Below are 23,830 nucleotides of genomic sequence, written 5' to 3'. Positions count from 1 at the left end.
TCAGTAGTATCTTAATTTGAATACAATTTAAACTAGGATGAAATTGTATTTTTCCCAGCAATCTTTGATGGAGATAAAGTGATTGATAATATCCAATGAAAATTAAACAGTAACATATTTTGTGAATACCAGAACAATTTTTTTTAGTATTGCAAATGAACAAATATTAGATGAAAAATTAAAAGGAAAGCTACACTTGGGTTTCATGCACACAAAATAACGTAAATGCACGAAAGCGAGGTGGAATTTTCACACTTGCAGGTCAGGATGAGTTCCAAGCACATTTTAGAATGGCTATTAGAAGCACAAAGGGTGCCAAAAACATTACTGGGAAAGAAACTGAACAGGCAGGCTCAAAAGCCAGAGATTTCAAATGAACAATTTTTTGAAATCCAACATTTAGAATTTAAATAGTTTAAACAGCAAAATGTTCTTTGCACTGGTAGGTCAGCAAAACGATAGTAATTGCTTAGGATCATGGGAACGGTGAGTGATTAGAGACTCCCAGCTTGAAATAAAATTTAAGTTTCAAGGCACATCCAAGCAGAAAACCTTGGCTGCATCAGATATCGTGCACTGGCGTTTTATAGAGTGTTGTCAAGGAACTAACCATTGTCTCCAGAGCTGGCTATGGAGCCTTCCCTACTTCTATTTTGCTTGGTCTCATTCTCATTCAATGGATTTCCATCTTCTGGGTTCAAATTACAGGTTACAGATTCAAACATTCCAGCTAATAAAGGTTTACAGGTTTCCGAGTAATTATTCTGGTTGTTTTCTTTTCGTCCGTTTTGCAGCAGTCCATTCAACATGTCATAAGGACAAGGGAAGAAGTCGCCATCTTTGCAAGGTTCTTTCAGTTTACATTCATCTGTATTTTGATTAATATCTTCTTTATTTTCCTCTGCTCCATTACTAACTTGATCTGAAAGTGGTCCAACGTCTACATGTCCATTACAATTAATCGATTCAATCCTCGTTTTTTCAGTATTTACATCTTCTAACAGTTCTTTTATTTTTTCTGCCGGCTCATCTCCATCTAAAAATATGATGGAAAATGTAAATTATTTTCCTGCTTTATACAACAAGTGCAATCCCCCAACAAGACACTAGAGGACATCGACATTTTTCCATAAGGGAAAGAAAAAGCTTTCGGTATTTTGGCCAACAAGGGGTTATAAATGTGATCATTAAGAATTAAAAATTGAATAACAGGTTATTTACATTCCAGCTACATGGAGATAAAATGAACCATAGATTACTAAAATAAACACAATGTGCTCTAACATCAATCTGCTCCAATACATTGCAAATTACTGCATTAATTATAAGATAGAACAGCCAATGACAAGTTGATGAATCCCCCATAATCATAGTCACATGTGTTGCAACATCAAACATTTCAACTGGTCCACCATCGATTTTCCAGCAACAGGTGGTTCGACGCCCCCATTATTAATCTGAACAAAATTACGAGAGAGTGCACTTGAAACCCCCCCCCCCCAATCCCTCAGAAGTCCCCCCGGAAATGTAGCACCTAGGCCGGGTGAGGCAGCCGATCTCGACTTCCGCGGTCGAACCGCAGGTCGAATCTGCCCCCTGCTGCCAGTGCTCTGGAGCCGGCAGATCCATCCCCACAACAGACTTCTGCGGGGACCTTGTGCGACGGTTCTTGTATGTGAAATCTGCGGCAATATGGAAGATACATACGATTTTCTAAACGGATGCCAATTCTACGCATATATACAGTGCCCTCCATAATGTTTGGGACAAAGATGCATCATTTATTTATTTGCCTCTGCACTCCACAATTTGAGATTTGTAATAGAAAAAGTGGTTAAAGTGCACATAGCCATTTTTATACATTTTGGTTTCACTACGTAAAAAATACAGCAATGTTTATACATAGTCCCCCCCCCATTTCAGGGCACCATAACGTTTGGGACACAGCAATGTCATGTAAATGAAAGTAGTCATGTTTGGTATTATGTTGCATATCCTTTGCATGCAATAACTGCTTGAAGTCTGGATTCAGGGGCATCACCAGTTGCTGGGTAACATCGCTGGTGATGCTCTGCCAGGACTGTATTGCAGCAATTGTTAGCATATGCTTGTTTTGGTGGCTAGTCCACTTCAGTTTTCTCTTCAGCATATAAAAGGCATGCTCAATTGGGTTCAGAACGGGTGATTGACTTGGCCACTCAAGAATTGACCATTTTTTAGCTTTGAAAAACTCCTTTGTTGCTTCAGCAGTATGTTTGGGAACATTGTCTTGCTGTAGAATGAACTGCCAGCTAATCCGTTTTGAGGCATTTGGTTGAACTTGGGCAGATAGGATGTGTCTATACACTTCAGAATTCATTATGCTACTACCATCAGCAGTTTTATCATCAATGAAGATAAGTGAGCCAGTACCATCAGCAGCCATACATGCCCAGGACATAACACCCCCACCACCATGTTTCACAGATGAGGTGGTCTGCTTTGGATCTTGGGCAGTTCCTTCTCTCCTCCATACTTTGCTCTTGCCATCACTCTGATATAAGTTAATCTTCATCTCATCTGTCCACAAGACCTTTTTCCAGAACTGTGGTTGCTCTTTTAAGTACTTCTTGGCAAACTGTATCTCGGCCATCTTATTTATGCAGCTAACCAGTAGTTTGCATCTTGCAGTGCAGCCTCTATATTTCTGTTCATGAAGTCTTCTTTGGACAGTGGGTCATTGACAAATCCACACCCGACTTTTGAAGAGTGTTTCTGGTCTGTTGGACAGGTGTTTGGGTTTTTTTCTTTATTGTAGAGAAAATTCTTGTCATCAGCAGTGGAGGTCTTCCTTGGCCTGCCAGTCCCTTTGCGATTAGTAAGCTCACCAGTGCTCTCTTTCTTCTTAATGATGTTCCAAACAGTTGATTTTGGTAAGCCTACGGTTTGGCTGATGTCTCTAATAGTTGTATTCTTGTTTCTCAGTCTCATAATGGCTTCTTTGACTTTCATTGGCACAACTTTATTGGTCCTCGTGTTGATAAACAGCAATAAAAGTTTCCAAAGGTGATGGAAAGACTGGAGGAAAGACTAGGTGCTGAGAGCTCTCTTATACCTGCATTATGGAGGCAATTAAACACACCTGAGCAATTACAAACACATGTGTCCCAAACATTATGGTGCCCTGAAATGGGGGGACGATTATTCCAAGGATACTTCAACCTACCTTGCTCTTCACAAGCTGTGTTATCCACTGTTTTCTCCAGCTGCTCAAGAACATGTTGATCAGGATCATTTTCCTGCACTGCATCATCTTCATCATCGTCCAGTTGCTGTTCTTTATCTACGTTTACAGCAACCCGTTCCAACTCTTCAATTTCTTGCAATCTTTTCTCCAGTAGCTCTGCTTGCCGCTTCTGTTTCTTCTTAAGCTTCTTTTTTTTGTTTCTGGACATTTTTCCAATCTGTAAAAGGTACAATATTCCAATTTGTAAGAAACATACTTTTAATTCCTTCAGCTAATTCGCTATTTTGTTTTTCACCATTCTCAGCAACACCATAATGTGCACGATCTATAAACTGATGATCTTTGGAGTTCAAAACTCTCACACCATTGTTGCAGACTAGAACATTTTCCCCCCCAAATCCAATTATATTAGAGCCAGCAGTCACAATGGCATCAACTGATGCAAATTTCCTCAACGAACCGTAATAGTTCTATTAAGTCTGGTCAATTATTAAAGCCTAGTTAATGGATGCCCAAAAATGAATCTATTAAGAGCTAGGAAATTGTAATTCCCAGAATGCTGATTATGGACTCCGTATTAAGCCATGTGAATGTCAATCCCAGTTGGGAAGACTGACAAGTGCAATGTAGCTTGAAAAGCAGCATAAACTATTTTTAAAATGCTGTGCTACTAACACCCTTTCATTAATCAACCATATTTTAAAGTATTATATTAAAATGGTCTCAAACTTTAAGCACAGATACTGTTGCTGAATTTGGCCGTGTTTACAACAGAAGTCAGCTTTGAGTTGCATAGAACCACATAACAATTACAGCACTGAAACAGGCCATCTTGGCCCTTCAAGTCAGTGCCGAACATTTATTTTCCCCTTGTCTCATCTACCTGCACTCAGACCATAACCCTCCATTCCTTTCCCGTCCATATACCTATCCAATTTATTTTTAAATGATAAAATTGAACCTGCCTCCACCACTTCCACTGGAAGCTCCTTCCACACAGCTATCCCTCTCCGAGTAAAGAAGTTCCCCCTCATGTTACCCCTAAACTTCTGTCCCTTAATTCTCAAGTCATGTCCTCTTGTTTGAATCTTCCCTACTCTCAATGGGAAAAGCTTGAGAGTAGGGAAGTAGGTAAGTACAGAATTCTAGTATTAGTATTATCTGTGACGTTGCATGATCAACAAGTTGCAAATATGCCAAAGCAAACAAATGTTGCTTTCAATTTCGCTCATGCTGCTACCACAAACAATGCCAGGTTTCAACCATTCAATGACTTGTATTGTGAATATGTATGATCAATCTAGCACAGTGAGTATAAAATCACAAGCAATAAGACCACACCAATACCTTATGCTCATTTTTCTTTAGATGAAAAAGTTTCAGTTGAGGTACAACTTAGAAACAGGCCCTTCGGCTGCCTGAGTCCACGCCGATCAGCGATATCGTACACTAGCATTATCCCACACACTAGGAACAATGTACAATCTATACCAAAGCCAATTAATCTACAAACTTGACATCTTTGGAGAGCAGGAGGAAACCGGAGCACCCGGAGAAAACCCACGTGGTCACAGGAAGAACGTACAAACTCCATACACACAGCACCCGTAGTCAGGATTGAACCTGGTTCACTGTGCTATAAAGCAGCTACTCTGCCACTTGGCCACATGCCGCTGTGCCTTATTGGTACTATTTTGTACACAGTCATCATTTTAAAAACCAAGGCAGTTTCGCAGTCAGGGACAAATCATAATACCAATTTTCTGATAGAAAATCCCGCTTTGATATCATTAAGTAAAATTACGACAGAACCAAAAGCCGAGGTACTTACAGGTTTAGGCTGTGGTGCAGTACTCACTGCAAGAGAAAAAGCAACAATTACAAATGCAAAAAATTATATTGTAACTGCAAATCAGCAAGACATGTTCTGAAATATTAAACTACACAGTGCAGGTGTGAAGTCAGTCAATAAAGTAGAAAATCACTTTCCTTAAGATATACCGATACAACAATCTGGTCTAGTGGTTTCTCTTTCCTTAACATAACTAAAGCTTATTTCCCATGGCCGGTATGGCTTTTACAGGCATGGATTAAACGTGTGTACAGTATAAATGTGTACATAGTACAACATTATGGCTCAGTCAAGTTTAGTTTATTATGTCGCGTGTACCAAGGTACAGCAGAAAAACTATGCATTACAATTGAGCCATCTGCAAAGTTCAGATACATTATAAAGGAAATAACATTTAGTGCAAGACAAAGTCCATTAAAGTCCGATTAATTATAGTCTGAGGGTCGCCAGTGGGGTAGATAGTAGCCTAGGACCACTCTCTAGTTGTTGATCGGATGGTTCAGTTCCCTGATAACAACTGGGAGGAAACTGTCCTTGAATCTGAAGGTGTGCGCTTTCACACTTCTGTACCTCTTGCCGGATGGGAAAGGGGAGAAGAGGGAGTGACCAGGATGAGACTCGTATTGATTATGCTGGTGCCCTTGCCAAGACAGCGTAATGTGTAGATGGAGTCCATGGAAGGGAGGTTGGTTTGTGTGATGGTCTGGGGTGCGTTCTGAATTCTCTGCCATTTCTTGTGGTCTTGGATGGAGCCGTTCCCAAACCATGCTGTGATGCACCACAATAAAATACATTCGGAGGCACATCTGTACAAGTTGGTGAGAGTTGTTGGGGACATGTCGAACTTCCTAATCCATCTATGGAGACGTTGGGTGTGTTTTCTTGGCTATTGCTTCTATATAGCTGGTCCAGGACAAGCAAGTGATATTTACTCAGATGGGTTACATTTATTCCACCACCTGCAGTGTCGGACTTCATGTGGTATTACACAGCAAGGCCTCAGGAGTAAGCTGATCACAGGCAGCATATTGCTGAGCCTCTCCCCTGAATGCTTTCAAAAGAGACTACACTTACTTGACTGGAAACGGTCACACATTAGTAGTACGATACCTGCTTAATTCACTCTTATTTTCCTAGAGGATCTGAGGGCAGGGTTTTGGATTTTAAAATTATATTGTAATCTTTTTTTAACTCTTCTATTTGCTTAAATTCTTAGTGGTCACAAGACAACCAATGCTGGTAAGGAGAAGATGGAAAAGCACGTCCTGCAGAGAACATGAAGTGGCATCATGTGGATAGACTCAAAGTGCTCAGTGTCAGGCAGCATCTCAGGAGAAAATGAGTCGGGGATGTTTTGGGTCGAGACCTTTCTTCAGACGGTTAGGGCGGTTTATAGAACTAGAAACAAAAATGTTTAAAAATAATGCAGGGACATGAATATAGGGGAGAGATCACTACGAACGAGCAAAGAGTAGGAGTAAACGGGTCCTTTTCACAATGGCAGGCAGTGACTAGTGGGGTACCGCAAGGCTCAGTGCTGGGACCCCAGCTATTTACAATATATATTAATGATCTGGATGAGGGAATTGAAGGCAATATCTCCAAGTTTGCGGATGACACTAAGCTGGGGGGGCAGTGTTAGCTGTGAGGATGCTAGGAGACTGCAAGGTGACTTGGATAGGCTGGGTGAGTGGGCAAATGTTTGGCAGATGCAGTATAATGTGGATAAATGTGAGGTTATCCATTTTGGTGGCAAAAACAGGAAAGCAGACTATTATCTAAATGGTGGCCGACTAGGAAAAGGGGAGATGCAGCGAGACCTGGGTGTCATGGTACACCAGTCATTGAAAGTGGGCATGCAGGTGCAGCAGGCAGTGAAGAAAGCGAATGGTATGTTAGCTTTCATAGCAAAAGGATTTGAGTATAGGAGCAGGGAGGTTCTACTGCAGTTGTACAGGGTCTTGGCGAGACCACACCTGGAGTATTGCGTACAGTTTTGGTCTCCAAATCTGAGGAAGGACATTATTGCCATAGAGGGAGTGCAGAGAAGGTTCACCAGACTGATTCCTGGGATGTCAGGACTGTCTTATGAAGAAAGACTGGATAGACTTGGTTTATACTCTCTAGAATTTAGGAGATTGAGAGGGGATCTTATAGAAACTTACAAAATTCTTAAGGGGTTGGACAGGCTAGATGCAGTAAGATTGCTCCCGATGTCGGGAAAGTCCAGGACAAGGGGTCACAGCTTAAGGATAAGGGGGAAATCCTTTAAAACCGAGATGAGAAGAACTTTTTTCACACAGAGAGTGGTGAATCTCTGGAACTCCCTGCCACAGAGGGTAGTCGAGGCCAGTTCATTGGCTATATTTAAAAGGGAGTTAGATGTGGCCCTTGTGGCTAAGGGGATCAGAGGGTATAGAGAGAAGGCAGGTACGGGATACTGAGTTGGATGATCAGCCATGATCATATTGAATGGCGGTGCAGGCTCGAAGGGCCGAATGGCCTACTCCTGCACCTAATTTCTATGTTTCTATGTTTCTATGAACAGGATTGCCTTTATCATAGAGCCCAACACAGATTCTATGGATCAAATTCTTGCTTCCATGGAGTTATCATCATGATTGTAGATTTAGATGATCTGGGATTTAAAAAAAATACGAAGCTAGCTATGGGATAAAGAAGTTGCTTATGAAAATGAAAACAATCAAAATCTCCAATGACTACCACAAGCAGCCTGGTAGACAAAAAAGCTGGTGAAAATCAGCGGGTGAGGCAGCATCTATGGAGCGAAGGAATAGGCGATGTTTCGGGTCACCATCGATGCTGCCTCACCTGCTGAGTTTCTCTAGATTTTGTGTCTACCTTCGATTTTTCAAGCATCTGCAGTTCTTTCTTAACTACAAGCAGCTTAGTGGCTCTTTCTTTTGTATCAATGTTTAAGCCTGCAGCGCTGGGTAAAACCTAATTACCTGCAGATCCAGACGGTGGAGGGGCACCAGCTTTTTGCCATTCTGTTGCCTCTGCAGCCAGGCGGCGGACATAAGTCTCGTTCACACACAAGAGGATGTTCTCTGGCTTTATATCGGTGTGGATGATCTTGCACTTGGAATGTAGATAATCGAGTCCCTGGAGGACCTACAATCAACAGGGAGTGAAAACGTGCAGTGGCAGCCAATATTTCACAAGCAAACCTTAATGCTCAGATTTGAACAAACTCGTGTCGAATAGTTGTTAGGTGACATACAAAGCACTGCCCGTGATGGATACGCCTAAACCTCCGTCTACCTTTACCTTTTAAAATATGACAAATTTTAATTTTCTTTACACTTTTTAGACTTTAGAGATACAGCACAAAAATAGGCCCTTCGACCCACTGGTTCTGCACCAATCCTGTCACTGGCATTATCCAGTACTAGAGACAGTTTACAATTTTACCAAAGTCAATTAATTTACAAACATGCACATCTTCACATTTATGGCAGGATACTCAAGATCCTGGAGAAAATCCACGCGGTCACAGGGAGAACGTACAAACTCCGCACAGATAGCCTCCCCCTTAGTCAGGATTGAACCCGGGTCTTTGGTGCAGTAAGGCAGTAACTCAACCACCGCGGACCGAGGTGATGTTTTCTTTAGTAACTAAATGCTCTGCCGCATAAAATCTTGTGCACATGCTTATCTCAATGTTATTATAGATTCTAAAGCAGCCACTTATATGCATCCCTCTGGAATTTGTAGAAATATAATATGCACATTAAACATTAGCATTAAGATGAGATGTGGCACCTTTACTGGTTATTTTTCTTATAATTTCCCTTCACCACCTCCCCCTTCCCCAAAAATCCATAAAAATGACCAGACTTACTTGCCGAACTATGCTTTTAACACAATTGATCGGAAGTCCCTGGTAGTTTGATTTGATGATCCACTTTAATAGGTGATGTCCCAATACTTCAAACACCATGCAAACATCTTGAACAAGGTTAAGGTTATATTTTCTCTTCCTCTCTTCTGATCCCATCCATCCCCCATTCACCTCTGCTCCAGTCAGACCAGTTGTGAGCCTTCACCACCCAGTCGCAGCCAACATCACCACATCATTGTCTTTCTTGACTTCGACCCTGTTATTGACATCCTCTTCCTCTACATTAAAACAAGTTTGATTCCTAACATTTAGACACAAGGAACTGCACATGCTGGTTTACTGCACATGCTAGATGCAGGAAGATTATTCCTGATGTTGGGGAAGTCCAGAACTAGGGGTCACAGTTTAAGGATAAGAGGGAAGTCTTTTAGGACCGAGATGAGAAAATCATTTTTTACACAGAGTGGTGAATCTGTGGAATTCTCTACCACAGAAGGTGGTTGAGGCCAGTTCATTGGCTATATTTAAGAGGGAGTTAGATGTGGCCCTTGTGGCTAAAGGGATCAGGGGGTATGGAGAGAAGGCAGGGATGGGATACCGAGTTGGATGATCAGCCATGATCATATTGAATGGCGGTGCAGGCTCGAAGGACCGAATGGCCTACTCCTGCACCTATTTTCTATGTTTCTATCTACAAAAAAGACATCAAGTACTGGAGTAACTTTGTCATTTTTGATTCTGAACATTTGTTGGTTCCAATGAGAAGTATTTGACCAGAAACGTTAAATGTATATCCACAGATGCTACCCAACCTGGTGTGGCTTTGTTTCAGATCTCCAACATCATAGCTATTTTTTGCTTCTATTATACTTTCGCATCTTCTGATGCTAGTTACAATGACTATTAAACAATGGGTATTATCAAATCTTGGAAATTTATAGTAGAATTAGTGACTTGAGGAACTATCATAGTGCTTTGCGTTTTCAAAGGCTTGTCATTCTCCCTTTTACTGACATGCATTTGCACATTCTCGGCTGCTTGTCTTTCATTCTTGTATTGATTACATATCTCTGGAGCTTGTGTTCACATTTGATTTCTGACCAATATTAGCGCTCATGTGGAATTCTTTATTTGAACAGTAGAGTAACAAGAATGTTGAAGATGATGAAGATTAGGTGAATACTTAAAACATTCAAGCACTAACTTCAGCGAGATGGAAACAGGAGATTGCAGATGCTGTACTCTAGAGCTAAACACCAATATCCTGATGTAGGGTCTCGACCCAACATGATTAACCCTTTGCCTACACAGATGCTGCCTGACCAGAGCTCCTCCAGCAGTTTCATTTTAAACTAAAGCAAGTTAACTTAAAGCATTATTTTGAAGAAAAACTTCTATGGAACTGTAATCTGGAATTCATGGATTAATATGGAGCAAAAAGCCAAGGCAATAATATTCAAGCACATATCAGCAAGGGGAAGAAGTCAGCAGCTGGGGCACTGCTTTTCATCTAAAGTTGCAGTTTTTAACCACAGGCTTAGATAACGGATTTACATTGATTACATTTCCACTTTGGAACAACAGCGTGCCACAATGAAAAGCAACTATTTATCAGCCAACTATATCTTTGCTCTCCCATTTTCCAACCATTCATCTGCCGGCCTGATTGGCAAAGATACAACATTGAAGTTGTTTGCATGTTTTGCTCTAACCAGTCATTCTACTCTGGTTTAATTTTCAATACTCACTGTACCAACAGCTAAATTGATAATACACCAAGAACAAAATAAAAAGGATACGTGATCCATTCACTCCTGAAGTTTTGAAGTCATCCAACAACTGAACCACTTTCTCTTTGTTCGGGTCACTTGGGTCACTGTTACGAACCTGAAAAAAGATAACAACATTTTTCCTTGTGCGATATTCTGTTATGTTTTATTTTCTATAATTAGCTCAAGACAAAAGATTTCAGGCAATAAATGGCCAGATCCATGCAGTAAAAGTGACATTGCTGTTAACCGCAAGATAATCCTCATGCAAAATTGTGAACAACATAAATGACCATAAGGTCCCCCAACGTTGGTCACCGGAACAGACTCTTATGCCAATTTTATCACAGGCCCAATTTGATCAATCTAGTTAACCATAGTTTTGTTTTATTTGTGCCACTTTGGTTTAAATTTGTTAAGAAAAATATCTTGGGTTCCGAATATTTCATTTGATTCAACAGCCTCAACTTTTTCATGGAAAGTTCCAAACTTCTCTACACTCGAAGACTTGACTCTTCCACCTCTATGTCTAACTGTAATATTGTTTAGGATAATCACACTCGAATAAATACTTTCAACCCTATTTAAAATGGCTTTTACACTTAAGCTGACAAGCAGCTTTTTCCTAAATTGAAGCTCCAACGTCACCGTATCCAAATGCATCTATCCAGATGGTGTCTGATCATAGCTCTGTATTAGCTGTGCAAATATGCATTTTCAGAGAAAAACAAACCATGAAACCCAACCCTACCTACCACTTAATTGCCTTCAGAAAAACAACAAATCTCATTTCAAGTGATAGAATCAATCAGCAATTTGTTTGGAAACATCAGTCACTGAAACAATGAAATTATTCTGCAAATCGTGATAGAATGAGTATTGATGGCCCTAGCCTAGAGGGTAGAAAGCACGCCACTTGTCAGAAAAGCATCATGAAGCTACTTACTGCTTTCAGTAGTTTGATTTCATCCAGAGCAGTTTCTGTATAATGTTCAGCACTTTTAACAACTTTCATGGCAACAAATCTTTTACCCCTAAATGAACAATAGTAGTTTAATAGCTGAAAAGGGGACAAGATAAAAATTCATTTCTCAACAGCCAAACACAATTAACATCACAATAATGTTATAGTCTGAATTTTCTGCATTCATGTCTCAAGTTCAACCCTTGTGTAAAAATGCAAAGTACATAAGAAGTTTTATTTTCAATTACCGTATTTCCCGGCAATGAAGACGCTATTTTTTACCCAAAAATAAGGCACGAAAATTTACCTGTGTCTTGGAGGCCGAAGGTTAGCTTGTTAGCCAAGCAAGATAGACCTGGCTATCCCTCAGTAAAGCAACATCAAGATCGATGAGCCAAGTCTATCCCTCATTGCTGGCAGCTGATGGGAAGCTGCTGTAAAAGGACAGCGCCGCTGCGGGGTGGGGGGGGGGGGGGTAAAGTTCCTTTGGGGAGTCTGGCCCGAGGAGGGAAGTAGCTCGGGTGGCTGCGAGTGGCCACCAGGGCCGGACAGCAGAACCAGCCTCCACCTCAGCGCCTTCTGCCGGCCGGCCCGCCAGCCAGCCATGGTGCCCTTTGGCACAGGCACAATCGGTGGAGGTGGTGGTTGGCGGACAGCTACTGGGCGGGAGGCTGGCTGCTCCGTCTCGGGCTCTCTCTCTCTCTCTACTAGTCCCAGGGCAGGCGACCAGGGTGCCACAGCCAGTCCCGGGGCAGGCGACCTGGGAACTGCAGCTAGTCCCGGGGACAAGAGGGATCTGGGAACTGCAGCCAGTCACGGGGCACTCAGGCGATGTTGCCGACACCTGGACTAAACCAAACCCTTGATTCGGGCCCGCCATCCTTTTTTCAAAATGTAGCAACTTAAATTGGGGGTGCGTCTTCGACGCAGGTGTGTCTTCATTGCTGGGAAATACGGTACATGCAGATACATAAACAATGTTGGAAAACAATTTCTAATCAAGTGCAGTTTACCCCAAATGTGAGAAAGAAACAAATTTAGATTTGTTCTGGTCAATCACCACCTTTTAGCTGTGTTACAGGTATGATATTGACTGAAGAAAACTCATTTATGTTGCCAAATTGAGCAGCAAGTGTTGAATACAAGATATTTCAAATGGGATACAGGGAGATAATTATAGTCAAGAAAGTATTTTCAGCCATAAACAAATTAAACATTTCTTCAAGATCATGCATAGGTTGAAATGGTTGCCTGTGAAAAATAAGATTCAAACTCCAATCCATAATGTTCAGCCAGGTGGCAGCAAGGTTCAACACATGGTTGCTCCAGATTAGTTTTATAAAATCTATAGGCCACCATGGGAATACACTTACGGAATTTTAAATATAGTTAAACATGACTTACTGAATATCCCAACATAGCCACACTGTAGAAAAGTGGCCCCATCCCAACTTTCGAATCACGTGGTATCGACCATTAAAAAGATCGCCAATCTTGACATGATGATATCCACCTATGATATACAAAGGGGATAAAATCAATGCTGCCATCTATTGTTTCAAAAATATATTTTACTTTTAAAGAGGGTTGAAAACATCTGCGTTTACAAAATACAAAAGGTTTTAAGAAAGGCGGGAGAGAGAAAACAGGGAATTATAGGCCAGTTAGCCTGACATCGGTGGTGGGGAAGATGCTGGAGTCAATTATAAAAGATGAAATAGCCGCACATTTGGATAGCAGTAACAGGATCGGTCCGAGTCAGCATGGATTTACGAAGGGGAAATCATGCTTGCCTAATCTTCTGGAATTTTTTGAAGATGTAACTACGAAAATGGACATGGGAGAGCCGGTGGATGTAGTGTACCCTGGACTATCAGAAAGCATTTGATAAGGTCCCACATTGGAGATTAGTGGGCAAAATTAGGGCACATGGTATTGGGGGTGGAGTGCTGACATGGATAGAAAATTGGATGGCAGACAGGAAACAGAGAGTGGGGATTAACGGGTCCCTTTCAGAATGGCAGGCAGTGACTAATGGGGTACCGCAAGGCTAGGTGCTGGGAACGCAGCTATTTACAATATACATCAATGATTTGGATGAAGGGATTCAAAGTAACACCAGCAAATTTGCAGATAACACAAAGCTGGGTAGCAGTGTGAACTGTGAGGAGGATGCTATGAGAATGCAGGGTGACTTGGACAGGTTGGGGGAGTGGGCGGATGCATGGCAGATGAAGTTTAATGTGGAGAAATGTGAGGTTATCCACTTTGGTAGCAAAACAGGAAGGCAGATTACTATCTAAATGGCATCAAGTTGGGAAAAGGGGAAGTCAAGCGGGATCTGGGATTCATCAGTCTACAAATTCTGCAGTTGTACAGAGCCCTAGTGAGACCACACCTGGAGTATTGTGTGCAGTTTTGGTCCCCTAATTTGAGGAATGACATTCTTGCTATTGAGGGAGTGCGGCATAGGTTTACAAGGTTAATTCCCGGGATGGCGGGACTGTCATATGCTGAGAGAATGAAGCAGCTGGGCTTGTACACTCTGGAGTTTAGAAGGATGAGAGGAGGTCTTATTGAAACATAAAATTGTTAATCCAGAGTCCAGACCCAGGGGCCACAGTTTAAGAATAAAGGGTAAGCCATTTAGAACGGAGACTAGGAAACACTTTGTCTCACTGAGAGTTGTGAGTCTGTGGAATTCTCAGCCTCAGAGGGCGGTCGAGGCAGGTTCTCTGGATGCTTTTAAGAGAGAGCTGGATAGGGCTCTTAAAGATAGCGGAGTCAAGGGATATGGGGAAAAGGCAGGAACTGGGTACTGATTGGGGATGATCAGCCACGATCACATTGAATGGCGGTGCTGGCTCGATGGGCCGAATGGCGTACTCCTGCACCTATTGTCTATTGTCAAAGTTAAGAAAGATTTTGATCATGCCTCCTATTTTCCGTAATATGCATCTAGATGCAGCTTGCAATTAAAGCCTCAATTCAGATCTTATATGTCAACTAGCTCATTGTTCGATAATCTAAACTTCATTTATTCACAATGTAGGCTCACCTGACCTTGCCATCACGACACTCAGTGATAGGCAGGCAATTATTTATTTTCATTTCCTAATATTACTCACAAACTACATCTCATTCCCCTCACTCAAATTTACTTATGCATCAGGGAATTATAACACTATTATATTTCCCTCCCCCCAACACCTCTCTTCCCTGTGACCCACGTGGATTCCTACCCATTTTTCTCCTTCCACCTATATTCCTTCCGCCAGCTTTATAATTCACATCTTTTCTAACCTATCCCCCTAACTTTTCATCTCTAGTCTTTTGTAGATTGGTTACTCCACACTAACCAATTATAGTAGAAGCTCCTTCTACTGTACAGTTTATATTATCAGAACTCAGCTCATGCTGGCAGTCTAATCTTCATCACACTGCTGTAACAACATGCTGAAGTGCACTAAAAGTGATCTTTAATAAAACTATGCTGTACCATGTTGTGCGAATGAGTGGGTCATTTACATGGTGTCAGAAGTGGGATTCAAACCCACGGCTCCAATTGGAGACCAGAACCACGTCCTACAGTCTCGTATCCAGAGGTCACGCATCTGATCTACCCTCCTACTGTCTCCTCCGTCGCGCTCTGCTGCTGCAGAGCAACCGCTGACCGTGCCCCCTACGGCCTCACCACAACGTTTGGCGCCCCGCGCCCCAGCTTCGCCGCCTCCACCCTGCGGGTCTCCGGCGCCATCCCCGGTTACTTCCCTAGTCACTTCCCCGGTGATGGGAGGAGATGCGGATCTATATCGCACGCGTGCGGAATGGGTCTGTAGGCCACCCCTTAGATATGGAGATTTTGTGTAACTATCTATAAGTCCCTGTATTAGCGTTTTGGCTACTGTATTATTTAGCCATCCCGTACTAGTGTGTTTATGCTTATAGGCTTGCATTTAATTGTGCTTCATTTCATTTCTACAATGAAAATGTAGATTGGTTACTCCACACTAACCTGTTGTAGTGCTTTATTAGTAGAAGCTCTGCTTACTACACAGTTTATATTATCAGAGCTCATGCTGGCAGTCTAATCTTCGCCACACTGCTGTAACAACATGCTGAAGTGTACTGTAAGTGATCTTAAATAAAACTATGTTGTACCATATTGTGAGAATGACTGGGTCATTTACACCTTTCTCCCTCACCTGTATGCCTCTATCACTCACCAGGCTTTGTCCTGCCCCATCACACTTGTAGCTTTCTTCTCCCCTCCTCCCCCACCAACCCCTCCCCAACACAATCAGTCTGAAGAAGGGTCCCGACCTAAAACACCACCTATCCATGTTCTCCATAGATGCAGCCTGACCCACCAAGTTACTCCAGCACTTTGTGTATTTTTTTTATAAACTAGCATCTGCAATTCCAAGTCTAACACCATTTCTGCTCCAACTTGCCAGCAACCTCGGTCCAAGATAATGAGAAATCATAATTAAAACATTGGAATGTACTGATATGTACAAAACAACATGTAACAGAGAGACACAAACTGCTGGAGTAACTCAACAGGTTAGGCAGCATCTCTTGCGAAAAGCAATAGGTGACGTTTTTAGTCAGAACCCTTCTCTAGTCTGAAGAGGAGAACTTAAGCCCTAAGTATCACATATTCCTTTTCTCCAGCGGTGTGTCTTTATTTGGTATAAACCGGCATCGCCAAATTCCTTCCAACACATTAATTAAACCTGGAGTACTACTGTGTAGGAAGGAACTGCAGATGCTAGTTTAAACCAAAGATAGACACAAAAAGCTGGAGTAACTCAGCGGGACAGGCAGCATCTCTGGAGAAAAGGAATGGGTGACGTTTTGGGTCGAGACCTGAAGAAGGGTCTTGGTCCGAAACGTCACCCATTCCTTCGCTCCAGAGATGCTGCCTGAGTTACTCCTGCTTTTTGTGCCTATCTGGAGTACTACCTGCAAGTTAAACAGTCCTCTGGGCAGAACAAACTCACCTTTGCAGTAGTCACTTGGGTCTTCTTGTTCTTCATCATCAGATCCCAAAATTTCATCCTCTGGCTCTTGTGCTTCAGATTCTGTTATAATGGGGTGAGATCTATGTTGAGGCTCGGGCCTGAAAATAATAGAAAGAACATATATACTAATTGCTCCCAAAGGTAAACTTAACAGCAACAATGATGCCTCAGAACTGCTAATAACCCATTCCCTCAGGTATAGAAGAGACCATTGAACTGAAACATATGCAGTTCTTAAGGCTGTGTTTTAACAATTGCTGAGAGATTTGTCTCCCAGTGATTGGAGTCATGAACCAGGTGATCTGCTCTCATGGGTTGACTACAGAGAAGAGACAAAAGAGACATTTCTTTACTCAGTGTTCCTACTTCAAGATTTATGACTGTTCAGTTATCAAATAAATGCCATGGTACAAAGCAATCCCAACTGATGGGAATGCAACAAAACATAGGTTAGTTGATGTAGAAACAAAGAACTGCAGATGCTGTTTATACTAAAGATGGACACAAAGTGCTGGAGAAACTCAGTGGGTCAAGCAGCATCTCTGGATAAAAAGGATGGGTAATTTTTTGTCAGGATCCTTCTTTAGTTTGAAGTTCTTTCAGTTGATGTAGAAGTTTAGCCACAAACCTTTTGAGCTGGCTTGACTAGCCTCATTACTTATTTATATTAGTGTTGTTCATGGATTCTCAACATGCTTTGTAAGCAAACCAAATCCAATCTATACATCGTCTGCTTTGTGAGAATTTTGGCTGGTAACACAATGGTATGGCACAAAGGAAAACCTAACCTACCACATCGGTAAGGTTTCAGGATCAATTCCAGGAAACGCTCAGAAAAGTGGCAACTTCTCTGGGACATGCATCGGCAATGGGTGGAAGAAAAGGAATATTTTCATCTTGTAACTATCGCCTCAACGGCAATTGAAGAAGTCCCAGTAAGAATGCATCTTAAACAATAAAATGTGATTGCCATGTATAGTGTAACTCCAAACGCAAACTATTTGCATGCACTACAATGTTACAATTAATTTAGTGCAAAAAAACAATCTGCATCAAGCGTATTTACAGATCAAACTATTTTCCTATTTCTCCCAGAAGAAAAAAAAGGGATTGATTGTAAATTAGTGTTAACCACCTCTGGAGTAATACATTCAAATCTGTGCTTCACCCAAGTATTTGCTATCTCTTGACTTGTTCCAACTTTGATCTCACTTACATCTACCTGGAACTCAACTGAAGTCTTAGTCACCCAAAACATACCTGTTAGTCTCTGAACTATCTTGGATTCAATTTTCATATCCCTCCAAGGTTGTGGCCACTCATTCTATATCCTTCTACACTTCAAATATCTTTATTAAACAAATTTTAGTCTGATGAGTATTCCTACATCATTAACAGCAGTGCCTTCTGCAACTGGAGCCCTGAACCTTTATGCCTCATCAGCATCTGTTGCTTGTTTTGAAGCTTCTCAAAACCTAGTTTTTAGACCATACGTTGCCAAGGATGATGTTTCTCTGAATGGCCCGTCTTAAACCAGCCTCAAATTAAGGAGCAAAGAGTTTACTCGGAGGGTGGCAGAACTTTGGAGTTCTTTACCGAAGCTCGCTGAGGTTAATGTAATTGAGTATATCGAAAACTAGTATAATAAATCATTGGATAAATCAATAAATCAATAAATCATTGGATATTGAGGGAATCAAGGGACACGGGGAATAGTGCAGGAGAGTGGCACTGATGGATGCTCGTTTATATGTTCTAACAATGGAAAGCAGTTTTCAAACAATGGCTCAATTGTAAATACATTACCTGAAGACAAAATTTCTCTTCAAGCAATGAAAAAATACAGCAGCATACATATTACCTATAATTACTGTGTGACATTTATAAAGGAGTTGATGCACATTAGAAGCCAGCTCATAGGTTTTCCAAAGGGAAATAAGAAAATAACTGATCGCCAGGTATGGAATCAACAGTCCAAACTGAATTAGTTACCATCAGTGGCCATGATTAATACAGAAACTTTGGGCTTCATTACAGTTCACTCAATAAATGGCCGGTGAATTTTCTGACAAAAACTGAGGCAGGTTTGAACCACAGGAGAAATTAGTACTGCCCATTCAGTTACTTCACTAGTGTTTACTTCTTCCACTGAACCTCTCCACTGTCCTCTGTGGGTGATCTGACAGAGGTATACAAGATCATGTGTGGGATAGATTGGGTAGAATTTGTTAACGCAGTTATTTTTTCCTCGCCCCCACGTTGACTCAAAACATCACTCCATCCCTCAAAACTGAAACTTAAAAGCTTGTCTAGCTCTATCCATAACTGCTGGGCTTGATTTGTGAAGGAATCATAGAATACCCTTTAACTAAGGCCATGGCTTCAAATGGCCAAAGAGATAATCAGGAGCAAGGCAAGGAACTGCAGACTAAAACATAAAGTGCTGGAGTACAAGATCATGAGAGGATTAGATAGGGTAATTGCACAGAGTTGGGAAATCAATAAATCAGAGGACATATGTATCAGGTGAGTGAGGAAAGTTCAAGAGGAACCCGAGGGCAAATTTTCCACACACAACTTTTTCAGGCTGGTGGGAATAGGGAACGAGCTGGCCGAGGAGGTAGCTGAAGCAGGTATTATGACAGCATAAAAAAAACATTTAGACAGGTACATGGATAGGAGAGGTTTAGAGGAATATGGGCCAAAGGCGTGGGAATAGCATAGATGGGGCAACTTGGTCGGCATGGGCAAGTTGGACCATAGGGCCTGTTTCCGTGCGGTATGACTCTATAACACTTGATTTATTAAAAAATGTGATGAATACAAGACAACGCCACAATGTGACGATAAGAAAGGGAAGTGTTCAGGAGTAGTTACTGTTCCAATCATAAGCATCTGAAATTTATAAACAAAAGGAAACCACAGCACATTTACACATTAAACTGAAAGTATGAACTATTGAATGTCAGGTAACAAAGACTAAACTACGGAAAACACTTGTGTTGTATCTTTCAAGCAGTTTAAGACCTCAACTCTAAACATTTGCAACTTAATGCAATGATAAAGATACACATCAGATACACATCAGTCAGCCATGATCACAATGAATGTGATCTTTCAAAGGGCCGAAAGGTCTCCTCCTGACCCTATTTTCTATGTTTCTACATGGGGATTAAATCATCCACAATTAATAAATGAGTTTTTCAATGGCTCTGTCATAAAAAACATTTAAAAATCTCTCTCTATAAAACACAAACCCGGTCAGTATTATTAATTGATTTATATCGACTTTCGGGATAATACTATTGTTCTCCATTTTTACAAAGTGCACGTTTTGAAAATTCATTCAACTGCTATTGCAGCGTCTGCTGAAGCATTACTAACCGTGGTCTGAAGATTGAAAGATGCCAACCTCTTTGTAATCTGGACATAACAATCTATAGAATACCTGCAATATTACAGTATCTCCAATATTACTAAAAAATAACATCAAGTAAAAGAAATAGTCGACAGGACAACCGCATAAAGACTGTCATCACAATAAGTTTTGAGGGATATCTTGGCGGAAAGAGACATGGGGCAGACCTAATTTAAGTCAAACCAAAGCAAGGCTGTGTACACAGGACTTTAAGCAAGTCCAAATACTTAGATGAGCTCGTATAGAGGAGAAATTGGGAGATTAGCCAAGAGATCAATGGAATTGGCATGTTCGCAAGATACCAGCCCCAGATGAACTGAGCTAGGGACAGAGCCAAGTGATGTCACAGAGGTGGAGATGCCAAGTCATAGTGATGGAGGGGACATGTCGTCAAACCCAGCTGTATTAATCAGATCAATGGTCTGGTTCAACCTCAGAAATGTACTGAGATGGAAATAGTGGCTAGAGAACCAAGCTAACCAAGTAGTGTACCAGTAACCAACGATAATGGGCCCAATCCTCCAATAATGTTTGCTCACCTAATCTGGATGCCAGAGGAACAATCAGAACAATAAACTGAAAAATGAAAATAGCAATATATTTCTAGATATTTGCTGCTTTTTAATTCTTGTTGAATATACCATCTCTAATTAATCAGAAGATACCGAATGTAGTTTGGTTACAATGCCTGATTCAAGTGATAGCTCACCACTGGCAAGTCTAGATAACTAGCATTCAAAACCAGGGAAGCAAAGAATACCATAACCAAGATGTGTGCTTCCCTAGGATCAGCAGAGTGTTTATGAACAGGAATCCTGGCAAAAACATTTGGCAAGAAGAGGAAGACCTAGTCTGTTTGAATAGTAGATAGAATTACATGATTGGTTTACCCATGCTGAGCCAAAGCACACCACAAAATCAACTCCACCTCATCTTATTTTACAAGGGATTGTATGCAGTGTTTTGGTTGGCCCTTTGAATGACATTCAAGCACTAGCTTAAAAAAGTATTCTCGTGACCTTTGGTGCATGTCAAAGATTAGGCCAAGTCGTCCATTTAAAAACAAATGCATCACATGCCTACTTCATAGACTTCAAACACTATTTGGCCGAAAAACTTTGCTTGAGGATGAAAGAGCTACTGTTAAATCAAAACAAATATGGAATAAATAGTGTTCCAACTCTAATGCAACTTCAAAAAAAATCTCCAAATTCCCCATCTAAAACTTTAGTCACAGTTCTGTATCTTGAGAATTTGGTTTTCATTTTAGTAGAAGTTCGTCCTTGTCTGAGAATTGCAAAGCAATTAATGAAGATCAAAGAAAAATAACTATAACCACACATTAGAACTGCAACACAATTAGCTTTTGCCCTCAGATGTAATTAAAAGATCCCCATTTTAAGGCTCATGTTACCAGCTTGGGTGCAGAGGTGTTTTAGGCACTTTGTGGTCAATCACCCCTCCATCACAAAGCAATATGCACTGGTCCCCAATGGCACTGATGCCAGGGTCACCAAGCCCCACGTGCCCGATGCCCATCTCAGAACTCATGGTCAGTAATCAAAGAAATTCCAAAACAACTTTTCAGTCACAATCTTAACATGCAGTGGGTATCTGGTGTTAGGTCATCTATTTTTTTCTACCCGACTAGTCACTGCTTTCTGGGTGTCACTCAACAGACACTAGTACATCAGGGAAGCAGAAGATTTTTATATTTGTTGATCTGAAACAGCCTGCGACAAATCAGCGATTGTTGTGCAGCAAAGTGTCAATTTTCTTTCCACAGGCATTACTCCCACGGAGATAACATTCTGCGATAGATCACTTTAACTTTCCAAAAACTGTACAATGGCAATTTTAACTAGGTGTAATTTTTGCAAATTTGTCTTTTATACATCTGCCATCGAATCACAATATTGCATGTTAATACTTCTGCGCTGTAAATGAAATTTATGGCGCTTTGATGCTTTATCTTTTCCATCACCTCATTTCAAGTTCACTGCCCTAATTATAGTTAACCAAATAGAGTAGGTGCTCTGGCTCCAAACGAGACAAATTTCAATACTCTGAAGCAAACAGTAAAGCACCCAACATTTCTTCCTCTATCCACCCCTTAACTACACCACGATTTATATCCCAGCCATTCCATAGACCTTCTTTATTTCAGATCGCCATGGACTGCTCAACTTTCCCCCCAAAAATGCAGAGAAACAAAATGCATGTAATCCATTTTATATATTTCCTGAGCAGCCCTTTCACATACTATGAACCAGTGGACCTATCTTCCCTTCCCCATAAAAGCACAAAACTAATGACAGGTCTACACAGCTAAAAATACATTCTTTCAATCGGCAAAACAATAGCCAATAAACTGGAGCAAATGAGTGAATTCAGTAAAACTGACTGACAAAAATGTGAACATTTCCTCGTCAAACCTGCTTGCTTTCTAGAGGATAAACACAAAAAAAAGTGCCCAGATTTTCCTTGAAATGGGATAAAGGGTAAGAAATTCTGGTTACTAAGGTCAGTGCTTACATGGAAATGCAAGTACTTCATCAAAACACCGCTTTCTCTGCAATGTACCTGATTTGAATATCAATTCACCAGTAATGACAAAAATAACAGCCAAAAACTGCTAGTTTCACAAGATAACCTGTATACACTACTACCATCACTCGGCACACAGTGTAAAACAAAAGCATAATCACAGACAAGTATTTCATCATATTTAATACCATCATTTGAAAACCAGCACCACAAACTACTGAAAAGCCTCATATCAATTCTTAAAACAGAACATGAAAGATGTACAATACCTGTTTGACGCTCTGTTACCCATTGGCAATGGCAGCCCTGAAGTCAAATCAGAGATTTTCTGCAAAGCCATCAACAAATATTTCAGCTGCTTCTGCTAGAATGCACTGCAGGCTGTGATCAGCCCCCGAGCCGATCGGGAGTCTGCTTACATCACAAGCAGGAAATGGCCTACCACCTAGCTGCAGAAAGACTACACTGCATTGCAGGTGAGTCCCTTCCAGTTTAAAAAAAAAACCTTTTTCTTTACATTTATTTCGAATGCATATATTCTAGTGGACTAGAATCACATTTTAGCAAGTGGTGCAGCGAAGCAGCGTGTTAATGATACTGCATTTAATCAGTGACAGCCACAGTGATAGGCGGTGTGTTCAGAGATCTGAATTCAGACAAGCCCATAAGAGGATTTTTTGGAAAGGGATGGGGGTGGGCAGCAGAGTAGCAGTTAGATGGGGATTCTAGAGGAGCTGTTAGATGTGTTCGGCCTCTGAGTGGCAAGCAGTGTTTACATGCCAATCATGCTACATAATGGCATGGGTGGGGCTTGGAAGTGAATTTTTTATTTAAAATTATTGCATGGTTTGTGGGTTCGTCCCTGAACAGGTTAAGATGGCAAGATCACTCCAGGGAGGGTGCAGGGCCATTGACTGTGAAACACACTGAAAAATGAAGGGCACATGCAATTGTTGAAGAAAAGTGAGACAAGATGAGGTCCAAAAACAATGGGCTTGTACCTCAGTAAAGGCAAAGGAAACTATTGGAATTAGGCAAGTACACATAAGCCCTGTCAGGATAAATAAACCACATATTCAGATACATACTTCTGGGCAGAGAGGGGGGAACAGGAAGGGGGTTGATACATGAATTTACATTTGGACCCAATGCACCCATCTAC

At 41.2% G+C, this 23,830-nt stretch overlaps 1 protein-coding gene across 1 annotated transcript in view; it reads right to left on the bottom strand.

Moving 5' to 3' along the window:
* LOC116986838 (SRSF protein kinase 1-like) overlaps window positions 1-23,830 on the bottom strand; it is a 53,890-nt gene that overhangs the window by 11,859 nt on the left and 18,201 nt on the right. Inside the window, exons 3-11 of the mRNA XM_033042570.1 lie at window positions 16,683-16,801; window positions 13,081-13,189; window positions 11,659-11,746; window positions 10,743-10,830; window positions 8,944-9,050; window positions 8,048-8,213; window positions 5,058-5,083; window positions 3,206-3,443; window positions 611-1,036 (exon numbers count right to left, since the gene is read on the bottom strand). Coding sequence (XP_032898461.1) covers window positions 611-1,036; window positions 3,206-3,443; window positions 5,058-5,083; window positions 8,048-8,213; window positions 8,944-9,050; window positions 10,743-10,830; window positions 11,659-11,746; window positions 13,081-13,189; window positions 16,683-16,801 — 1,367 coding nt within the window. The remainder of the gene's footprint in view (window positions 1-610; window positions 1,037-3,205; window positions 3,444-5,057; window positions 5,084-8,047; window positions 8,214-8,943; window positions 9,051-10,742; window positions 10,831-11,658; window positions 11,747-13,080; window positions 13,190-16,682; window positions 16,802-23,830) is intronic.

Source organism: Amblyraja radiata, chromosome 24 (genome assembly GCF_010909765.2).
Source record: "Amblyraja radiata isolate CabotCenter1 chromosome 24, sAmbRad1.1.pri, whole genome shotgun sequence".
Lineage (NCBI taxonomy): Eukaryota > Metazoa > Chordata > Chondrichthyes > Rajiformes > Rajidae > Amblyraja > Amblyraja radiata.
The sequence above is the reverse complement of the archived record's forward strand: the minus strand, read 5'-3'. Positions and strand labels throughout refer to the sequence as shown.